The sequence below is a fragment of the Oncorhynchus gorbuscha genome, unplaced genomic scaffold, assembly GCF_021184085.1.
Source record: "Oncorhynchus gorbuscha isolate QuinsamMale2020 ecotype Even-year unplaced genomic scaffold, OgorEven_v1.0 Un_scaffold_2336, whole genome shotgun sequence".
Classification (NCBI taxonomy): Eukaryota; Metazoa; Chordata; class Actinopteri; order Salmoniformes; family Salmonidae; genus Oncorhynchus; species Oncorhynchus gorbuscha.
The window spans coordinates 10,533-32,115 of NW_025746880.1; the positions used below are offsets into that span (position 1 = coordinate 10,533).

The window sequence follows — 21,583 nt, forward strand, 5'->3', positions numbered from 1 at the left end:
TATATTCTGTTCTATTATATTCTGTTCTATTATATTCTGTTCTATTATATTCTGTTCTATTATATTCTGTTCTATTATATTCTGTTCTATTATATTCTGTTCTATTATATTCTGTTCTATTATATTCTGTTCTATATTATGTTCTATATTATGTTCTATTATATTCTGTTCTATTATATTCTGTTCTATTATATTCTGTTCTATTATATTCTGTTCTATTATATTGTTATATTATATTCTGTTCTATTATATTCTGTTCTATTATATTCTGTTATATTATATTCTGTTATATTATATTCTGTTATATTATATTCTGTTATATTATATTCTGTTATATTATATTCTGTTCTGTTACATTCTATATTCTGTTCTATTATATTCTGTTCTATTATATTCTGTTCTATTCTATTCTGTTATATTCTATTCTGTTATATTATATTCTGTTATATTATATTATGTTATATTATATTCTGTTATATTATATTCTGTTCTGTTACATTCTATATTCTGTTCTATTATGTTCTGTTCTATTATATTCCTTTCTATTATATTATGTTCTATATTCTGTTTCGTTCTGTTCTCTGTTCTGTTCTGTTCTTTTCCATTCTGTTCTGAAGAGCCAAATACACTGAAAGACACTGGTGTAGTGTGTGTGTGCAGAGTGTCAGTAATATAGCAGTATGATGTGTGTGTGATGTGTTTGTGTGCAGAGTCGCAGTAAGGGCTCCAGACTGAACATAGTAATCATCGCTGAAGGGGCCATCAACAGAGCTGGTGAACCGATCTCTTCAAGCTACGTCAAGGATGTACGTCTTTAAACAGCTCATTCCGTGTGCCTCTGTCTTTGTAGGAAACCCTGATAAACTGCATCAGTATTAATCACATAGTGACTTATTATACTTTGTGGGACCATGACAATGCGTCCCAAATTTGACCCTGTTCCCTTTGTAGTGCACTATAAAGAGAACAGGATGCATCCCATGACTATATAAACATCTGTGTTCCCTTTGCTGACTTGACCTCGTTTCTCCATGTCTATTCCCTGACTGACTGACTGCTCCTCTCTACATGTCTATTCCCTGACTGACTGACTGACTGCTCCTCTCTCCATGTCTATTCCCTGACTGACTGACTGACTGCTCCTCTCTCCATGTCTATTCTCTGGCTGGCTGACTGCTCCTCTCTCCATGTCTATTCTCTGACTGGCTAACTGACTGCTCCTCTCTACATGTCTATTCCCTGACTGACTGACTGACTGACTGACTGCTCCTCTCTCCATGTCTATTCCCTGACTGACTGACTGATTGCTCCTCTCTCCATGTCTATTCCCTGACTGGCTGGCTGACTGCTCCTCTCTCCATGTCTATTCTCTGGCTGGCTGACTGCTCCTCTCTCCATGTCTATTCTCTGGCTGGCTGACTGCTCCTCTCTCCATGTCTATTCTCTGACTGGCTGACTGCTCCTCTCTCCATGTCTATTCTCTGACTGGCTGACTGCTCCTCTCCATGTCTATTCTCTGACTGGCTGGCTGACTGCTCCTCTCTCCATGTCTATTCTCTGACTGGCTGGCTGACTGCTCCTCTCTCCATGTCTATTCCCTGGCTGACTGACTGCTCCTCTCTACATGTCTATTCCCTGGCTGGCTGACTGCTCCTCTCTCCATGTCTATTCTCTGACTGGCTGGCTGACTGCTCCTCTCTCCATGTCTATTCCCTGGCTGACTGCTCCTCTCTACATGTCTATTCCCTGACTGACTGACTGACTGCTCCTCTCTCCATGTCTATTCTCTGACTGGCTGGCTGACTGCTCCTCTCTCCATGTCTATTCTCTGACTGGCTGGCTGACTGCTCCTCTCTCCATGTCTATTCTCTGACTGGCTGGCTGACTGCTCCTCTCTCCATGTCTATTCTCTGACTGGCTGACTGACTGCTCCTCTCTCCATGTCTATTCTCTGACTGGCTGACTGACTGCTCCTCTCTCCATGTCTATTCTCTGACTGACTGACTGACTGCTCCTCTCTCCATGTCTATTCTCTGACTGACTGACTGACTGCTCCTCTCTCCATGTCTATTCTCTGACTGACAGACTGACTGCTCCTCTCTCCATGTCTATTCTCTGACTGACAGACTGACTGCTCCTCTCTCCATGTCTATTCTCTGACTGGCTGACTGCTCCTCTCTCCATGTCTATTCTCTGACTGGCTGACTGCTCCTCTCTCCATGTCTATTCTCTGACTGGCTGACTGCTCCTCTCTCCATGTCTATTCTCTGACTGACTGACTGACTGCTCCTCTCTCCATGTCTATTCTCTGACTGACTGACTGACTGCTCCTCTCTCCATGTCTATTCTCTGACTGACAGACTGACTGCTCCTCTCTCCATGTCTATTCTCTGACTGGCTGACTGCTCCTCTCTCCATGTCTATTCTCTGACTGGCTGACTGCTCCTCTCTCCATGTCTATTCTCTGACTGACTGACTGCTCCTCTCTCCATGTCTATTCTCTGACTGACTGACTGACTGCTCCTCTCTCCATGTCTATTCTCTGACTGTCTCTGTCTCGTGTCTGTTTGTAGCTGGTTGTGAAGAGGCTGGGCTATGACACCCGGGTGACAGTCCTAGGTCATGTACAGCGAGGGGGAACACCCTCCGCCTTCGACCGGGTGCTGGTGAGTTCAGCTCCTTAACACTCGTTATACTCTCCCTGGAGGCCTCTACTGTACTGGAGGCCCCTACTGTACTGGAGGCCCCTACTGTACTGGAGGCCCCTACTGTACTGGAGGCCCAGTACTGTTCACCTGATTTAGAATTCCTTACAATCAAATGTAGACCGCATTATCTTCCAAGAGAATTCTCTTTGATTATAATCACAGCCGTATATATATCCCCCCCCAAGCAGACACATCGATGGCTCTGAACTAACTTTATTTAACTCTTTGCAAACTGGAAAACATTTATCCGGAGGCTGCATTCATTGTAGCTGGGGATTTTAACAAAGCCATTCTGAATACAAGACTCCCTAAATTTTATCAGCATATCGATTGCGCAACCAGGGGTGGTAAAACCTTGGATCATTGTTACTCTAACTTCCGCGACGCATATAAGGCCCTGCCCCGCCCCCCTTTCGGAAAAGCTGACCACGACTCCATTTTGCTGATCCCTGCCTACAGGCAGAAATTAAAACAAGAGGCTCCCACGCTGAGGTCTGTCCAACGCTGGTCAGACCAAGCTGACTCTACACTCCAAGACTGCTTCCATCACGTGGACTGGGACATGTTTCGTATTGCGTCAGATGGGAATATTGACGAATACGCTGATTCGGTGTGCGAGTTCATTAGAACGTGCGTCGAAGATGTCGTTCCCATAGCAACGATAACATTCCCTAACCAGAAACCGTGGATTGATGGCAGCATTCGCGTGAAACTGAAAGTGCGAACCACTGCTTTTAATCAGGGCAAGGTGTCTGGCAACATGACTGAATACAAACAGTGCAGCTATTCCCTCCGCAAGGCTATTAAACAAGCTAAGCGTCATTACAGAGACAAAGTGGAATCTCAATTCAATGGCTCAGACACAAGAGGCATGTGGCAGGGTCTACAGTCAATCACGGACTACAAGATGAAATCCAGCCCAGTCACGGACCAGGATGTCTTGCTCCCAGGCAGACTAAATAACTTTTTTGCCCGCTTTGAGGACAATACAGTGCCACTGACACAGCCTGCAACGGAAACATGCGGTCTCTCCTTCACTGCAGCCGAGGTGAGTAAGACATTTAAACGTGTTAACCCTCGCAAGGCTGCAGGCCCAGACGGCATCCCCAGCCGCGCCCTCAGAGCATGCGCAGACCAGCTGGCCGGTGTGTTTACGGACATATTCAATCAATCCCTATACCAGTCTGCTGTTCCCACATGCTTCAAGAGGGCCACCATTGTTCCTGTTCCCAAGAAAGCTAAGGTAACTGAGCTAAACGACTACCGCCCGTAGCACTCACTTCCGTCATCATGAAGTGCTTTGAGAGACTAGTCAAGGACCAGATCACCTCCACCCTACCTGACACCCTAGACCCACTCCAATTTGCTTACCGCCCAAATAGGTCCACAGACGATGCAATCTCAACCACACTGCACACTGCCCTAACCCACCTGGACAAGAGGAATACCTATGTGAGAATGCTGTTCATCGACTACAGCTCGGCATTCAACACCATAGTACCCTCCAAGCTCGTCATCAAGCTCGAGACCCTGGGTCTCGACCCCGCCCTGTGCAACTGGGTACTGGACTTCCTGACGGGCCGCCCCCAGGTGGTGAGGGTAGGCAACATCTCCTCCCCGCTGATCCTCAACACGGGGGCCCCACAAGGGTGCGTTCTGAGCCCTCTCCTGTACTCCCTGTTCACCCACGACTGCGTGGCCACGCACGCCTCCAACTCAATCATCAAGTTTGCGGACGACACAACAGTGGTAGGCTTGATTACCAACAATGACGAGACGGCCTACAGGGAGGAGGTGAGGGCCCTCGGAGTGTGGTGTCAGGAAAATAACCTCACACTCAACGTCAACAAAACTAAGGAGATGATTGTGGACTTCAGGAAACAGCAGAGGGAACACCCCCCTATCCACATCGATGTAACAGTAGTGGAGAGGGTAGCTAGTTTCAAGTTCCTCGGCATACACATCACAGACGAACTGAATTGGTCCACTCACACTGACAGCGTCGTGAAGAAGGCGCAGCAGCGCCTATTCAACCTCAGGAGGCTGAAGAAATTCGGCTTGTCACCAAAAGCACTCACAAACTTCTACAGATGCACAATCGAGAGCATCCTGGCGGGCTGTATCACCGCCTGGTACGGCAACTGCTCTGCCCTCAACTGTAAGACTCTCCAGAGGGTAGTGAGGACTGCACAACGCATCACCGGGGGCAAACTACCTGCCCTCCAGGACACCTACACCACCCGTTGTTACAGGAAGGCCATAAAGATCATCAAGGACATCAACCACCCGAACCACTGCCTGTTCACCCCGCTATCATCCAGAAGGCGAGGTCAGTACAGGTGCATCAAAGCTGGGACCGAGAGACTGAAAAACAGCTTCCATCTCAAGGCCATCAGACTGTTAAACAGCCACCACTAACATTGAGTGGCTGCTGCCAACACACTGTCATTGACACTGACCCAACTCCAGCCATTTTAATAATGGGAATTGATGGGAAATGATGTAAATATATCACTAGCCACTTTAAACAATGCTACCTTATATAATGTTACTTACCCTACATTATTCATCTCATATGCATATGTATATACTGTACTCTACATCATCGACTGCATCCTTATGTAACACATGTATCACTAGCCACTTTAACTATGCCACTTTGTTTACTTTGTCTACACACTCATCTCATATGTATATACTGTACTCGATACCATCTACTGTATGCTGCTCTGTACCATCACTCATTCATATATCCTTATGTACATGTTCCTTATCCCCTTACACTGTGTATAAGACAGTAGTTTTGGAATTGTTAGTTAGATTACTTGTTGGTTATCACTGCATTGTCGGAACTAGAAGCACAAGCATTTCGCTACTCTCGTATTAACATCTGCTAACCATGTGTATGTGACAAATAAAATTTGATTTGATTTGTACTTGAGGCCCCTACTGTATTGTACTGGACTCCCCTACTGTATTGGAGGCCCCTACTGTATTGTACTGGACTCCCCTACTGTATTGGAGGCCCCTACTGTACTGGACTCCCCTACTGTACTGGACTCCCCTGGGGGCCCCTACAGTACTGGATGTCCCTACTGTATTGTACTGGATGTCCCTACTGTATTGTACTGGATGTCCCTACTGTATTGTACTGGATGTCCCTACTGTATTGTACTGGATGTCCCTACTGTATTGTACTGGATGTCCCTACTGGATGTCCCTACTGTATTGTACTGGATGTCCCTACTGTATTGTACTGGATGTCCCTACTGTATTGTACTGGATGTCCCTACTGTATTGTACTGGATGGCCCCTACTGTATTGTACTGGATGGCCCCTACTGTATTGTACTGGATGGCCCCTACTGTATTGTACTGGAGGCCCCTACTGTATTGTACTGGAGGCCCCTACTGTATTGTACTGGAGGCCCCTACTGTATTGTACTGGAGGCCCCTACTGTATTGTACTGGAGGCCCCTACTGTATTGTACTGGAGGCCCCTACTGTATTGTACTGGAGGCCCCTACTGTATTGTACTGGAGGTCCCCTACTGTATTGTACTGGAGGTCCCCTACTGTATTGTACTGGATGGTCCCCTACTGTATTGTACTGGATGGCCCCTACTGTATTGTACTGGATGGCCCCTACTGTATTGTACTGGATGGCCCCTACTGTATTGTACTGGATGGCCCCTACTGTATTGTACTGGATGGCCCCTACTGTATTGTACTGGATGGCCCCTACTGTATTGTACTGGATGGCCCCTACTGTATTGTACTGGAGGCCCCTACTGTATTGTACTGGAGGCCCCTACTGTATTGTACTGGAGGCCCCTACTGTACTGGAGGCCCCTACTGTATTGTACTGGAGGCCCCTACTGTACTGTACTGGAGGCCCCTACTGTACTGGAGGCCCCTACTGTACTGGAGGCCCCTACTGTACTGGAGGCCCCTACTGTACTGGAGGCCCCTACTGTACTGGAGGCCCCTACTGTACTGGAGGCCCCTACTGTACTGGACGTAGTGGAGTAGTGTGCTGTTCGGTTCTGATTGGAGTAGTGGGCTGTTCGGTTCAGATTGGAGTAGTGGGCTGTTCGGTTCAGATTGGAGTAGTGTGCTGTTCGGTTCAGATTGGAGTAGTGTGCTGTTCGGTTCAGATTGGAGTAGTGTGCTGTTCGGTTCTGATTGGAGTAGTGTGCTGTTCGGTTCTGATTGGAGTAGTGGGCTGTTCGGTTCTGATTGGAGTAGTGGGCTGTTCGGTTCTGATTGGAGTAGTGGGCTGTTCGGTTCTGATTGGAGTAGTGGGCTGTTCGGTTCTGATTGGAGTAGTGGGCTGTTCGGTTCTGATTGGAGTAGTGGGCTGTTCGGTTCTGATTGGAGTAGTGGGCTGTTCGGTTCTGATTGGAGTAGTGGGCTGTTCGGTTCTGATTGGAGTAGTGGGCTGTTCGGTTCTGATTGGAGTAGTGGGCTGTTCGGTTCTGATTGGAGTAGTGGGCTGTTCGGTTCAGATTGGAGTAGTGTGCTGTTCCCTCTAGATCACATATGTCAGAGTCAAGGCCCGCGGGCCACATCCGGCCCGCGAGAAGGTTTTTTACGGCCCCTGGGATGATCTTGATTTATTATTAGAACCGGCCCGCAGACCGCAGCAAGCCGGCAGCCCGCAGATCTTTTACACGCACCAATACTACATTTCCCACAACGCAACGGTGACGCACCGAGCAGTAGGCTGCTTCATTTCAATATTTATTGGCACAGCAGTTGTCAGCATCACAGTAAAATTAACTTTCAGATACCCATCAAAAATGGCAAAACGGAAGGTGGACACTGAGAACCGGGGGTTTCAAACAAGGTGGGAGTCGGAGTATTTGTTCACGGAGGTAGCTGGAAAACCTGTGTGTCTTCTGTGTGGAGAAAGTGTGGCGGTACTGAAAGAGTATAATCTGAGACGACATTATGAAACGAAACACGCGGACAACAACAAGAATATGGACATGGAACAAAGGCTACAAAAGGCAGAGGAATTAAAACGAGGCCTCAAATCTCGACAGGCTCTGTTCAAAAAAGCCAAATCACAAGGCCAGGCTGCTGTCAAGGCCAGTTTTATTTTGGCAGAAGAGATCGCTAAATCAGCCCGGCCATTTACGGAGGGGGATTTCATCAAAAACTGCATGATTAAAGTTTGTGACGAAGTTTGCCCAGAAAAAAGGCAACTCTTTTTAAATGTGAGTCTGAGCAGAAACACCATTGCCGAGAGAGTAGACCAGTTGTCCATCAATCTAAAAGAGCAGCTTGTGAAAAAGGGAAAAGATTTCATTGCATATTCCTTGGCTGTGGATGAGAGCACCGACATTTCTGACATTGCCCAGTTGTCAATTTTCATCCGCGGAGTGGACTCCAGCCTAAAGCGTGACAGAGGAGTTTTTGGCTTTACGTCCTATGCATGGCACAACTACGGGGCATGATTTGTATGAAGAGGTGTCAAGATGTGTAAATGAGATGGAGCTGCCTTGGAAAAACTCGTGGGTTTGACAACCGACGGAGCACCTGCGATGTGTGGACACAGGAGCGGACTGGTGGAGAAGATACGGGAAAAGATGCAAGAGGAAAACGCGACAGGTGAGCTGACAGCTTATCATTGTATCATACACCAGGAAGCGTTGTGCGGTAAAGCCTTGAAAATGGAGCATGTAATGAGCATCATCACGCGCACAGTTAACTTTATCAGAGCCAAAGGTTTGAATCACCGCCAGTTCAAGGCATTTCTGACGGAGTTAGAAACGGAGCATGGTGATTTGCCTTATCACACAGAGGTGCGATGGCTAAGCCAGGGAAAGGTGCTTCAAAGATGTTTCGAGCTTCGTGAGGAGATTTGTCTGTTCTTGGACAGCAAAGGGAAAGACACAACACAACTCCGAGACGAAATGTTTGTGTGAAATGGCTTTTCTGTGTGACATTACGAGTCATCTGAATGCAATGAACTTGCAGCTGCAGGGTCGGGATCGTGTCATCTCTGATATGTACAGTACAGTGAAGGCATTTAAAACCAAACTGACTCTGTGGGAGACGCAGATGCGGAAAGAAAATTTGAGCCACTTTCCCAGCTGCCAGACCATGAAAGAGAAGCTCTCTACCAGTGCGTTCCCGAGCGCACAGTTGGCTGATAAAATAGGTATGCTTGCCGCTGACTTTCGACGCCGATTTGCTGACTTTGAAGCACAAAAAAGCAGGTTGGAACTGCTCGGTAACCCATTTGCTGTTGACGTGGAAAGCTCACCACCAAACCTCCAAATGGAGTTGATTGACCTCCAATGCAATGATGCACTGAGGGCAAAATATGCGGCAGTGGGTGCTGCGGAGTTCGCCCGTTTCCTCCCCCGACACAATGCCCCAGCTGCGCATCCAGGCTGCTCAAACGTTGTCTATGTTTGGCAGCACATACCTGTGTGAACAACTGTTTTCTTTGATGAACTTGAACAAAACATCACACAGAAGTCGACTTACTGCTGAACACCTCCACTCAATTCTGAGGATTTCCTCAGCTCAGAGCCTTACCCCGAACATTGATGAACTTGTGGAAAAGATGGGACACCACCAAGTATCACCCTCAACCTCAAACAAGTGAACATTACTGTGCAATCACATATTTAGAGTTTTTACTCAGTTCAAGTTTAAAAGTTAAAGTTTAATATTTGTTTTCACTGCATGTTACTTCTCCTTAAACAAAGTGTTGTTTTTGATTAATAGATTTTTGTACTTTATTTTATTGTATTTCAATCCAATTATATTTTAAAAATATTTCAGTTGAGTGGATGATAGAAAATTGCTATTATTGTTTTTTTCTTTGAAGTAAATTTAGCCCACTTTTGCTAAAATAGAAAATATAGGCTACTGATGGTGCCTTGAATACCGGTTTCTTTCATTTAATGTTCATGTTATGGGGATTTTTATATAAAGGAAATTTGTCTTTTGTGTCTGTTGAAAATTAAAGATTACTGACAGAGCCATAAGAAAATATTGCTTTATTTATCTGATCATATTGGAATATATTTGTTAGGTTTTCAGTAGGTTCAATTAGGTTCACTAGACTATATGCGTCATTTAAAAAATTTTCAATGAACATTCGAACAGTCCGGCCCTCGGCTTGTAGCTAAATTTTTTATTTGGCCCTCCGTCCATTTGACTTTGACACCCCTGCTCTAGATCATAGTGAATGCAAGGTTCAGAATGTAAGAGTGGCGCTGTACCAGCTTGTGGACTGGCTGCACCACTATGTTATTTAAAATAGAATGTAAGAGTGGCGCTGTACCAGCTTGTGGACTGGCTGCGCCACTATGTTATTTAAAATAGAATGTAAGAGTGGTGCTGTACCAGCTTGTGGACTGGCTGCGCCACTATGTTATTTAAAATAGAATGTAAGAGTGGCGCTGTACCAGCTTGTGGACTGGCTGCGCCACTATGTTATTTAAAATAGAATGTAAGAGTGGCGCTGTACCAGCTTGTGGACTGGCTGCGCCACTATGTTATTTAAAATAGAATGTAAGAGTGGCGCTGTACCAGCTTGTGGACTGTCTGCGCCACTATGTTATTTAAAATAGAATGTAAGAGTGGCGCTGTACCAGCTTGTGGACTGGCTGCGCCACTATGTTATTTAAAATAGAATGTAAGAGTGGCGCTGTACCAGCTTGTGGACTGGCTGCGCCACTATGTTATTTAAAATAGAATGTAAGAGTGGCGCTGTACCAGCTTGTGGACTGGCTGCGCCACTATGTTATTTAAAATAGTTAATGAAATACTATTTTATTTTGTATATTATTTTTATAATTTCAGGCTCTAGATTGCAGGAAATGGCAGTTATAAGTGTTCCAAGGGCCTACAGACCTAACCCTGTGGCCCGTACTCAGCAGCACCATCATGTTAAGTCCTGTCCTGTTGTAATTCCACAGAGCAGTAAGGTGGGAGTGGAGGCTGTCGTCGCTCTGTTAGAGGCCACTCCAGAGACCCCAGCCTGTGTCATCGGCCTGTCAGGAAACCAGGCTGTCCGCCTGCCTCTTGTGGAGTGTGTACAGATGGTGAGGTATCATCCTGTTTCAGAAGGGACGAACCACTGACAAATTCTCCTAACAATAAACAGTCCTGAATGTTTTTGCTCCATGTCTGTAAATCTAATCCCTTTCACAGTTCCTCTCATACTCTGCAACAGAGCATTACAGTCTTACTGTTTGAGGGAGGGTAAATGAGAGGGATTTACACAAATCGAATTCTGACGATTGTATGATTATATGATGTGTGTCTTGCCTGTAGACTAAAGAGGTTCAGAAGGCCATGAATGAAAAGAGGTTTGATGAAGCCATCCAGCTGAGAGGAAGGTGAGAGATGTCAAATATCTTATGAATATGATACACCACGTGACCAAAAGTATCTGCTTGTCCAACATCTCATTCCAAAATCAAGGGCATTAATATGGAGTTGGTCCCCCCTTTGCTACTGTAACAGCCATAAGAGCATTGGTGTTGGGCGTTTTGGCCTGGCTCATAGTCGGCGATCCAATCCCAAAGGTGTTTGATGGGGTTGAGGTCAGGGCTCTGTGCAGGCTAGTCAAGTTCTTCCACACCGATTTCAAACACCATTTCTGTATGGCCCTCACTTTGTGCACGGGGGCATTGTCATGCTGAAACAGGAAAGGGACTTCCCCAAACTGTTGCCACCAAATTGGAAGCACAGAATCGTCTCGCATGTCATTGTATGCTGTAGAGTTAAGATTTCCCTTCACTGGAACTAAGGAGCCTAGCCCAAACCATGAAACAGCCCCAGACCATTATTCAGACCATTATTCCTCCTCCACCACCAAACTTTACAGTTGGCACAATGAATTCGGGCAGGTAGCTTTCTCCTGGCATCTATCAAATCCAGTTTTGTCCATCGGACACTTAAAGTTGACCGGGGCAGCTCTAGCAGGTCAGAAATTCGACCAACTGACTTCTCCCTGTGTCCTGCCCTTCTGGCAGCTTTATGGGGCTTGTACAGATCAAATCAAATCAAATCAAATTTATTTATATAGCCCTTCGTACATCAGCTGATATCTCAAAGTGCTGTACAGAAACCCAGCCTAAAACCCCAAACAGCAAACAATGCAGGTGTAAAAGCAGCTGGTGAACAATCAGCCCTTGATTACTCACCAACCTCCCCATCAGCCCTTGATTACTCACCACCTCCCCATCAGCCCTTGATTACTCACCAACTCCCCCATCAGCCCTTGATTACTCACCAACTCCCCCATCAGCCCTTGATTACTCACCAACTCCCCCATCAGCCCTTGATTACTCACCAACTCCCCCATCAGCCCTTGATTACTCACCAACTCCCCCATCAGCCCTTGATTACTCACCACCTCCCCCATCAGCCCTTGATTACTCACCACCTCCCCCATCAGCCCTTGATTACTCACCACCTCCCCCATCAGCCCTTGATTACTCACCAACTCCCCCATCAGCCCTTGATTACTCACCAACTCCCCCATCAGCCCTTGATTACTCACAAACTCCCCACATCAGCCCTTGATTACTCACCAACTCCCCACATCAGCCCTTGATTACTCACCAACTCCCCCATCAGCCCTTGATTACTCACCAACTCCCCCATCAGCCCTTGATTACTCACCAACTCCCCACATCAGCCCTTGATTACTCACCAACTCCCCACATCAGCCCTTGATTACTCACCAACTCCCCACATCAGCCCTTGATTACTCACCAACTCCCCACATCAGCCCTTGATTACTCACCAACTCCCCCATCAGCCCTTGATTACTCACCAACTCCCCCATCAGCCCTTGATTACTCACCAACTCCCCCATCAGCCCTTGATTACTCACCAACTCCCCCATCAGCCCCAATTAGTCCTGGGTGGCGAGCCCGTGGAGACCTGGCACATCCAGCAGATGGAGCCATCGCTTAGTGATGTATCCTCCGTCTGTCACCAGGCCTCAACGAGTCTCCCCCTGGTGGCTGACCTGCTGTTTGCCACATAACATCATTTCAAAAGGATTTTCTAATGATAAATTAGCCTTTTAAAATGATAAACTTGGATTAGCTAACACAACATGCCATTGGAACACAGGAGGGATGGTTACTGATAATGGACCTCTGTACGCTCATGTAGATATTCCATAAAAAACCTGCCGTTTCCAGCTACAATAGTCATTTACAACATTAACCATGTCTACACTGTATTTCTGATCAATTTGATGACATTTTAATGGACCAAAAAAATAATTTTCTTAAAAAAAAACAAAGATATTTCTAAGTGACCCCAGCTTTTTGAACAGTGGGGTATTATGGAGTATGTATGTAAATATGAAATAATGAATGTGATGTTAAGAACATTTGATAAATGTTTTCTGAATATGATTTATTCTTTGTTTAGGAGTTTTGAGAACAACTGGAACATGTACAAACTGCTTGCCTTTCAGAAGCCTGCTGTTACCAAGGTAATCTATTATTAGATTGTTCCGTTATTTAACCAGGCAAGTCAGTTAAGCACAAGTTCTTATTTACAAAGACGGCCTATCCCCGGCCAAACCTGGACGACCTGGGGCCAATTGTGCGGCCGGATGTGATACAACCTGAATTTGAACCAGGGACTGTAGTGACGTCTCTTGCACTGAGATGCCTTAGAATGCTGATCCACTCGGAAGCCTTAATATTCACTGTGAGACATTACTCCCATGACATGGCTGTGGACTCCTCTGTCTCATCTTTCTTCAGAGCAACCACACGCTGGCGGTGCTGAATGTGGGTGCTCCAGCAGCAGGGATGAATGCAGCGGTCCGGTCGGCTGTCAGAGTGGCGCTGGCCTACGGTCACAAGGTCTACTCTGTCAACGACGGCTTTGAGGGGTTGGCCAATGGAGCGGTGAGGATATAGTCTCTTTAGGAGACAACACTAAACATGGCCAATGGAGCGGTGAGGATATAGTCTCTTTAGGAGACAACACTAAACATGGCCAATGGAGCGGTGAGGATATAGTCTCTTTAGGAGACAACACTAAACATGCTATGGATGGATGGATGGATGGATGGATGGATGGATGGATGGATGGATGGATGGATGGATGGATGGATGGAGAGAGACAACACTAAACATGCTATGGGTGGATGAAGAGAGAGCCAGCAGTATTATCTAGTAGTAGTAGGATGGATGGATGAAGAGAGAGACAGCAGTATTATCTAGTAGTAGGATGGATGGATGAAGAGAGAGACAGCAGTATTATCTAGTAGTAGGATGGGTGGATGAAGAGAGAGACAGCAGTATTATCTAGTAGTAGGATGGATGGATGAAGAGAGAGACAGTAGTATTATCTAGTAGTAGTAGGATGGATGGATGAAGAGAGAGACAGTAGTAGTAGGATGGATGGATGAAGAGAGAGACAGCAGTATTATCTAGTAGTAGTAGGATGGATGGATGAAGAGAGAGACAGCAGTATTATCTAGTAGTAGTAGGATGGATGGATGAAGAGAGAGACAGCAGTATTATCTAGTAGTAGGATGGATGGATGAAGAGAGAGACAGCAGTATTATCTAGTAGTAGGATGGATGGATGAAGAGAGAGACAGTAGTATTATCTAGTAGTAGTAGGATGGATGGATGAAGAGAGAGACAGTAGTATTATCTAGTAGTAGTAGGATGGATGGATGACGAGAGAGACAGCAGTATTATCTAGTAGTAGTAGGATGGATGGATGAAGAGAGAGACAGCAGTATTATCTAGTAGTAGTAGGATGGATGGATGAAGAGAGAGACAGCAGTATTATCTAGTAGTAGTAGGATGGATGGATGAAGAGAGAGACAGCAGTATTATCTAGTAGTAGGATGGATGGATGAAGAGAGAGACAGCAGTATTATCTAGTAGTAGTAGGATGGATGGATGAAGAGAGAGACAGCAGTATTATCTAGTAGTAGGATGGATGGATGAAGAGAGAGACAGCAGTATTATCTAGTAGTAGGATGAATGGATGAAGAGAGAGACAGCAGTATTATCTAGTAGTAGTAGGATGGATGGATGAAGAGAGAGACAGCAGTATTATCTAGTAGTAGGATGGATGGATGGATGAAGAGAGAGACAGCAGTATTATCTAGTAGTAGGATGGATGGATGGATGAAGAGAGAGACAGCAGTATTATCTAGTAGTAGTAGTAGGATGGATGGATGAAGAGAGACAGTAGTATTATCTAGTAGTAGTAGGATGGATGGATGAAGAGAGAGACAGCAGTATTATCTAGTAGTAGTAGGATGGATGGATGAAGAGAGAGACAGCAGTATTATCTAGTAGTAGGATGGATGGATGAAGAGAGAGACAGCAGTATTATCTAGTAGTAGGATGGATGGATGAAGAGAGAGACAGCAGTATTATCTAGTAGTAGGATGAATGGATGAAGAGAGAGACAGCAGTATTATCTAGTAGTAGTAGGATGGATGGATGAAGAGAGAGACAGCAGTATTATCTAGTAGTAGGATGGATGGATGGATGAAGAGAGAGACAGCAGTATTATCTAGTAGTAGGATGGATGGATGGATGAAGAGAGAGACAGCAGTATTATCTAGTAGTAGTAGTAGGATGGATGGATGAAGAGAGACAGTAGTATTATCTAGTAGTAGTAGGATGGATGGATGAAGAGAGAGACAGCAGTATTATCTAGTAGTAGTAGGATGGATGGATGAAGAGAGAGACAGCAGTATTATCTAGTAGTAGGATGGATGGATGAAGAGAGAGACAGCAGTATTATCTAGTAGTAGTAGGATGGATGGATGAAGAGAGAGACAGCAGTATTATCTAGTAGTAGGATGGATGGATGGATGAAGAGAGAGACAGCAGTATTATCTAGTATAAAGATGGATGGATGAAGAGAGAGACAGATTGATTCAGCAGTATTATCTAGTAGTGGGATGGATGAAGAGGGAGACAGTAGATTGATTCAGCAGTATTATCTAGTAGTGGGATGGATGAAGAGGGAGACAGTAGATTGATTCAGCAGTATTATCTAGTAGTGGGATGGATGAAGAGGGAGAGACAGATTCATTCAGCAGTATTATCCAGTATTCAGATGCGCTATTGTCTTTCAAGGTGTCCCATTATATGTTCTATAAATCTGATCCTTTTTCTTTTTCTTCTGCCTAAAATTACAAAAAAAACATGCTTTTTCTTTTCTTTAATCATGTTTGAAATGCAAAAGAAATGCCATACAATCAAAGGAGTTTAGGTGCAATTTAGAATTGACCACCAGATGGCAGCAGTGTGTGTGCAACGTTTCATACTGATCCAGTGAAGCATTACATTACTACACAATATTTTGTATTAAGTCTGCCAGGAGTAATTTAAGAGTGCATGGTGGGTGGAGGAATTGACTGACAAATCTGTGGATATAGCTGCCTATATATATACCAGCCTAATGTCATCTGTCAAACAGGTATGACTACCTCTCATTTCTTAAATAGGAAGAAATAGGCTCCATCACAAACTAACTACAGCTCTTTTTTAAGTGTTGCAGTCATTTCACTTGCTGTAGTAGCTGACATGTATAATTTTGAGTCATCTGCATGCATAGACACACTGGCTTTACTCAAGTAAAGATTGAAAAAAGTAAGGGGCCTAGACAGCTGCCCTGGGGAATTCCTGATTCTACCTGGATTATGATGGAGAGGCTTCCATCCCTCTGTGTTCTGTTAGACAGGTAACTCTTTATACGTAATATAGGGGTTAGTAAAGTCCTAACACATACGTGTTTCCAGCAGCAGACTATGATCGATAATGTCAAAAGCTGCACTGAAGTCTAACAAAACAGCCCCCACAATCATTTTATCATCAATTTCTCTCAGCCAATTATCAGATATTTGTGTAAGTGCTGTGCTTGTTGAATGTCCTTCTCTATAAGCGTGCTGAAAGTTTATTGTCAATTTGTTTACTGTAAAATAACATTGTATCTGGTCAAATACAATATTTTCCAAAAGTTTACTAAGGGTTGGTAACCGGCTGATTGGTCGGCTATTTGAGCCAGTAAAGGGGGCTTTACTATTCTTAGGTAGAGGAATAACTTCAGCTTCCCTCCAGGCCTGAGAGCCACACACTCTCTAGTAGGCTTAGCTTGGAAGATATGGCAAATAGGAGTGGCAGTATCGTCCGCTATTATCCTCCAATTTTCCATACAAATGTTCAGACCCAGGTGGCTTGTCATTGTTGATAGAAAACAATATTTTTTTCACTTCTTCCACACTCACTTTACAGAATTCAAAATTGATAATCCATGTGGAGATAATTGTGACAGAGAGAACTGACTGATTATAATTCTGACTGCACATTTTCAAATCAGGACAATAAAGATATTGATTGCATGACGTGTGTTCTTCCTCTATCAGGTGACAGAGATCGAGTGGCACGGTGTGGCTGGATGGACTGGCCAGGGTGGATCTCTTCTGGGGACTAAAAGGTCTGTTTTACAATGATGATTAGGAGGGAAAGCAGTTGATAGTTTGTACTCAATGTGGTTATTGGTGTGCCCTTTTTTAAAATGAGAAAGATGTCCTCCTGAATTGTGGTTTGCTGTGTGGGTTCTTTGTGTTCCACAGAACCCTTCCCAGTACTTGCATGCAGAAGATCGTGGACAACATCAACAAGCATAATATCCAGGCTCTGCTGATCGTTGGGGGATTTGAGGTACCAGTTACAGACAAAAACAGAACATTATATTGAGATTGGTGTTGGTATTCCCTAATGGCGTACATGGCGTGCTGCATCAGATAACAGATTTTATATGGCCTCCCTCCTCAAAACGTTGTTTTAGTCACATATGTTCTGTTATTTGATCTTCCTACAATGTAATGTACTAAAGACTAAACAATGTGACTGTGTTGACGGGTATTGAATCATTTCTGAAATAATACACGCACTAGATAGACTGTTAATGGCCTCCATCTGATGCCGTGTGTTATCTACAGGCGTACGAGGGCGTGCTGGAGTTATATGATGCTCGCGGTAGCTTTGACGAGTTGTGTATCCCCATGGTGGTGATCCCTGCCACCATCAGTAACAACGTACCCGGGACAGACTTCAGTCTGGGGGCAGACACGGCTGTCAACGCTGCCATGGAGGTCAGTCTGATCTGATGAAAGATAAAACACAATAAAACCCAATGGGTCCTTTCCAGTGTGGTCGTCTCTGGCAACAAAATGTCACGTGAATATAGATTGACACTATAAACTCAATTTAAAAACATGAGGCCAACCAGAAGTCTAGACCAGGCCCCTTCATCTTCAACTCTGTTCCTTTAGCAGGACCTGTTTTAGCATAGTAACACCACACAGAGGACTCATCATAGTTCATATGTTAGGAAGTTAAATGTGCAATCTACTGTTGAAACAATAACAAACTGGACTCCCTGCCACTGTTTTGGAGAAATGTTATAGTTTTACCATGTTTATAGTTGTAACATGTTTATAGTTGTAACCATGTTGTAACCGTGTTGTAACCATGTTTATAGTTGTAACCATGTTGTAACCATGTTGTAACCATGTTGTAACCATGTTTATAGTTGTAACCATGTTGTAACCATGTTTATAGGTGTAACCATGTTGTAACCATGTTGTAACCATGTTGTAACCATGTTGTAACCATGTTTATAGTTGTAACCATGTTGTAACCATGTTTATAGTTGTAACCATGTTGTAACCATGTTTATAGTTGTAACCATGTTGTAACCATGTTTATAGGTGTAACCATGTTGTAACCATGTTTATAGGTGTAACCATGTTGTAACCATGTTTATAGGTGTAACCATGTTGTAACCATGTTTATAGTTGTAACCATGTTTATAGTTGTAACCATGTTTATAGGTGTAACCATGTTGTAACCATGTTTATAGGTGTAACCATGTTTATAGGTGTAACCATGTTGTAACCATGTTTATAGGTGTAACCATGTTTATAGGTGTAACCATGTTTATAGGTGTAACCATGTTTATAGGTGTAACCATGTTTATAGGTGTAACCATGTTGTAACCATGTTTATAGGTGTAACCATGTTGTAACCATGTTTATAGGTGTAACCATGTTGTAACCATGTTTATAGGTGTAACCATGTTGTAACCATGTTTATAGGTGTAACCATGTTGTAACCATGTTTATAGGTGTAACCATGTTGTAACCATGTTTATAGGTGTAACCATGTTTGTAACCATGTTTATAGGTGTAACCATGTTGTAACCATGTTTATAGGTGTAACCATGTTGTAACCATGTTTATAGGTGTAACCATGTTGTAACCATGTTTATAGGTGTAACCATGTTGTAACCATGTTTATAGGTGTAACCATGTTGTAACCATGTTGTAACCATGTTGTAACCATGTTGTAACCATGTTGTAACCATGTTGTAACCATGTTGTAACCATGTTGTAACCATGTTGTAACCATGTTGTAACCATGTTTATAGTTGTAACCATGTTGTAACCATGTTTATAGTTGTAACCATGTTGTACCATGTTTATAGGTGTAACCATGTTTATAGGTGTAACCATGTTGTAACCATGTTGTAACATGTTTATAGTTGTAACCATGTTGTAACCATGTTGTAACATGTTTATAGGTGTAACCATGTTGTAACCATGTTGTAACCATGTTTATAGGTGTAACCATGTTGTAACCATGTTTATAGGTGTAACCATGTTGTAACCATGTTTATAGGTGTAACCATGTTGTAACCATGTTTATAGGTGTAACCATGTTGTAACCATGTTTATAGGTGTAACCATGTTGTAACCATGTTTATAGGTGTAACCATGTTGTAACCATGTTGTAACCATGTTTATAGGTGTAACCATGTTTATAGGTGTAACCATGTTGTAACCATGTTTATAGGTGTAACCATGTTTATAGGTGTAACCATGTTGTAACCATGTTTATAGTTGTAACCATGTTGTAACCATGTTTATAGTTGTAACCATGTTTATAGGTGTAACCATGTTGTAACCATGTTGTAACATGTTTATAGTTGTAACCATGTTGTAACCATGTTGTAACATGTTTATAGGTGTAACCATGTTGTAACCATGTTGTAACCATGTTTATAGGTGTAACCATGTTGTAACCATGTTTATAGGTGTAACCATGTTGTAACCATGTTTATAGGTGTAACCATGTTGTAACCATGTTTATAGGTGTAACCATGTTGTAACCATGTTTATAGGTGTAACCATGTTGTAACCATGTTTATAGGTGTAACCATGTTGTAACCATGTTTATAGGTGTAACCATGTTGTAACCATGTTTATAGGTGTAACCATGTTGTAACCATGTTTATAGGTGTAACCATGTTGTAACCATGTTTATAGGTGTAACCATGTTGTAACCATGTTTATAGGTGTAACCATGTTGTAACCATGTTTATAGGTGTAACCATGTTGTAACCATGTTGTAACCATGTTTATAGGTGTAACCATGTTTATAGGTGTAACCATGTTGTAACCATGTTTATAGTTGTAACCATGTTGTAACCATGTTTATAGTTGTAACCATGTTGTAACCATGTTTATAGTTGTAACCATGTTGTACCATGTTTATAGGTGTAACCATGTTTATAGGTGTAACCATGTTGTAACCATGTTGTAACATGTTTATAGTTGTAACCATGTTGTAACCATGTTGTAACATGTTTATAGGTGTAACCATGTTGTAACCATGTTGTAACCATGTTTATAGGTGTAACCATGTTGTAACATGTTTATAGGTGTAACCATGTTGTAACCATGTTGTAACCATGTTTATAGGTGTAACCATGTTGTAACCATGTTTATAGGTGTAACCATGTTGTAACCATGTTTATAGGTGTAACCATGTTGTAACCATGTTTATAGGTGTAACCATGTTGTAACCATGTTTATAGGTGTAACCATGTTGTAACCATGTTTATAGGTGTAACCATGTTGTAACCATGTTTATAGGTGTAACCATGTTGTAACCATGTTGTAACCATGTTTATAGGTGTAACCATGTTTATAGGTGTAACCATGTTGTAACCATGTTTATAGTTGTAACCATGTTGTAACCATGTTTATAGTTGTAACCATGTTTATAGGTGTAACCATGTTGTAACCATGTTGTAACATGTTTATAGTTGTAACCATGTTGTAACCATGTTGTAACATGTTTATAGGTGTAACCATGTTGTAACCATGTTGTAACCATGTTTATAGGTGTAACCATGTTTATAGGTGTAACCATGTTTATAGGTGTAACCATGTTGTAACCATGTTTATAGTTGTAACCATGTTGTAACCATGTTTATAGTTGTAACCATGTTGTACCATGTTTATAGGTGTAACCATGTTTATAGGTGTAACCATGTTGTAACCATGTTGTAACATGTTTATAGTTGTAACCATGTTGTAACCATGTTTATAGTTGTAACCATGTTGTAACCATGTTTATAGTTGTAACCATGTTGTAACCATGTTTATAGGTGTAACCATGTTGTAACCATGTTTATAGGTGTAACCATGTTTATAGGTGTAACCATGTTGTAACCATGTTTATAGTTGTAACCATGTTTATAGGTGTAACCATGTTTATAGGTGTAACCATGTTTATAGGTGTAACCATGTTTATAGGTGTAACCATGTTGTAACCATGTTTATAGTTGTAACCATGTTTATAGTTGTAACCATGTTTATAGTTGTAACCATGTTTATAGTTGTAACCATGTTTATAGGTGTAACCATGTTGTAACCATGTTTATAGGTGTAACCATGTTGTAACCATGTTTATAGGTGTAACCATGTTGTAACCATGTTGTAACCATGTTTATAGGTGTAACCATGTTTATAGGTGTAACCATGT

General features: G+C 43.0%; 1 protein-coding gene across 1 annotated transcript in view; it reads left to right on the forward strand.

The window, feature by feature from the left end:
• Positions 1-710: 710 nt before the first annotated feature.
• The window catches only part of LOC124025669 (ATP-dependent 6-phosphofructokinase, liver type-like), a gene marked incomplete at its 5' end in the record, with an annotated part of 69,086 nt that continues 48,213 nt past the window's right edge, over positions 711-21,583 (forward strand). The window contains 9 exons of the mRNA XM_046339008.1: positions 711-806; positions 2,574-2,666; positions 10,650-10,775; positions 11,008-11,072; positions 13,129-13,192; positions 13,470-13,616; positions 17,113-17,183; positions 17,323-17,410; positions 17,692-17,844. Of these exons, the coding sequence (XP_046194964.1) occupies positions 711-806; positions 2,574-2,666; positions 10,650-10,775; positions 11,008-11,072; positions 13,129-13,192; positions 13,470-13,616; positions 17,113-17,183; positions 17,323-17,410; positions 17,692-17,844 (903 nt within the window). The remainder of the gene's footprint in view (positions 807-2,573; positions 2,667-10,649; positions 10,776-11,007; positions 11,073-13,128; positions 13,193-13,469; positions 13,617-17,112; positions 17,184-17,322; positions 17,411-17,691; positions 17,845-21,583) is intronic.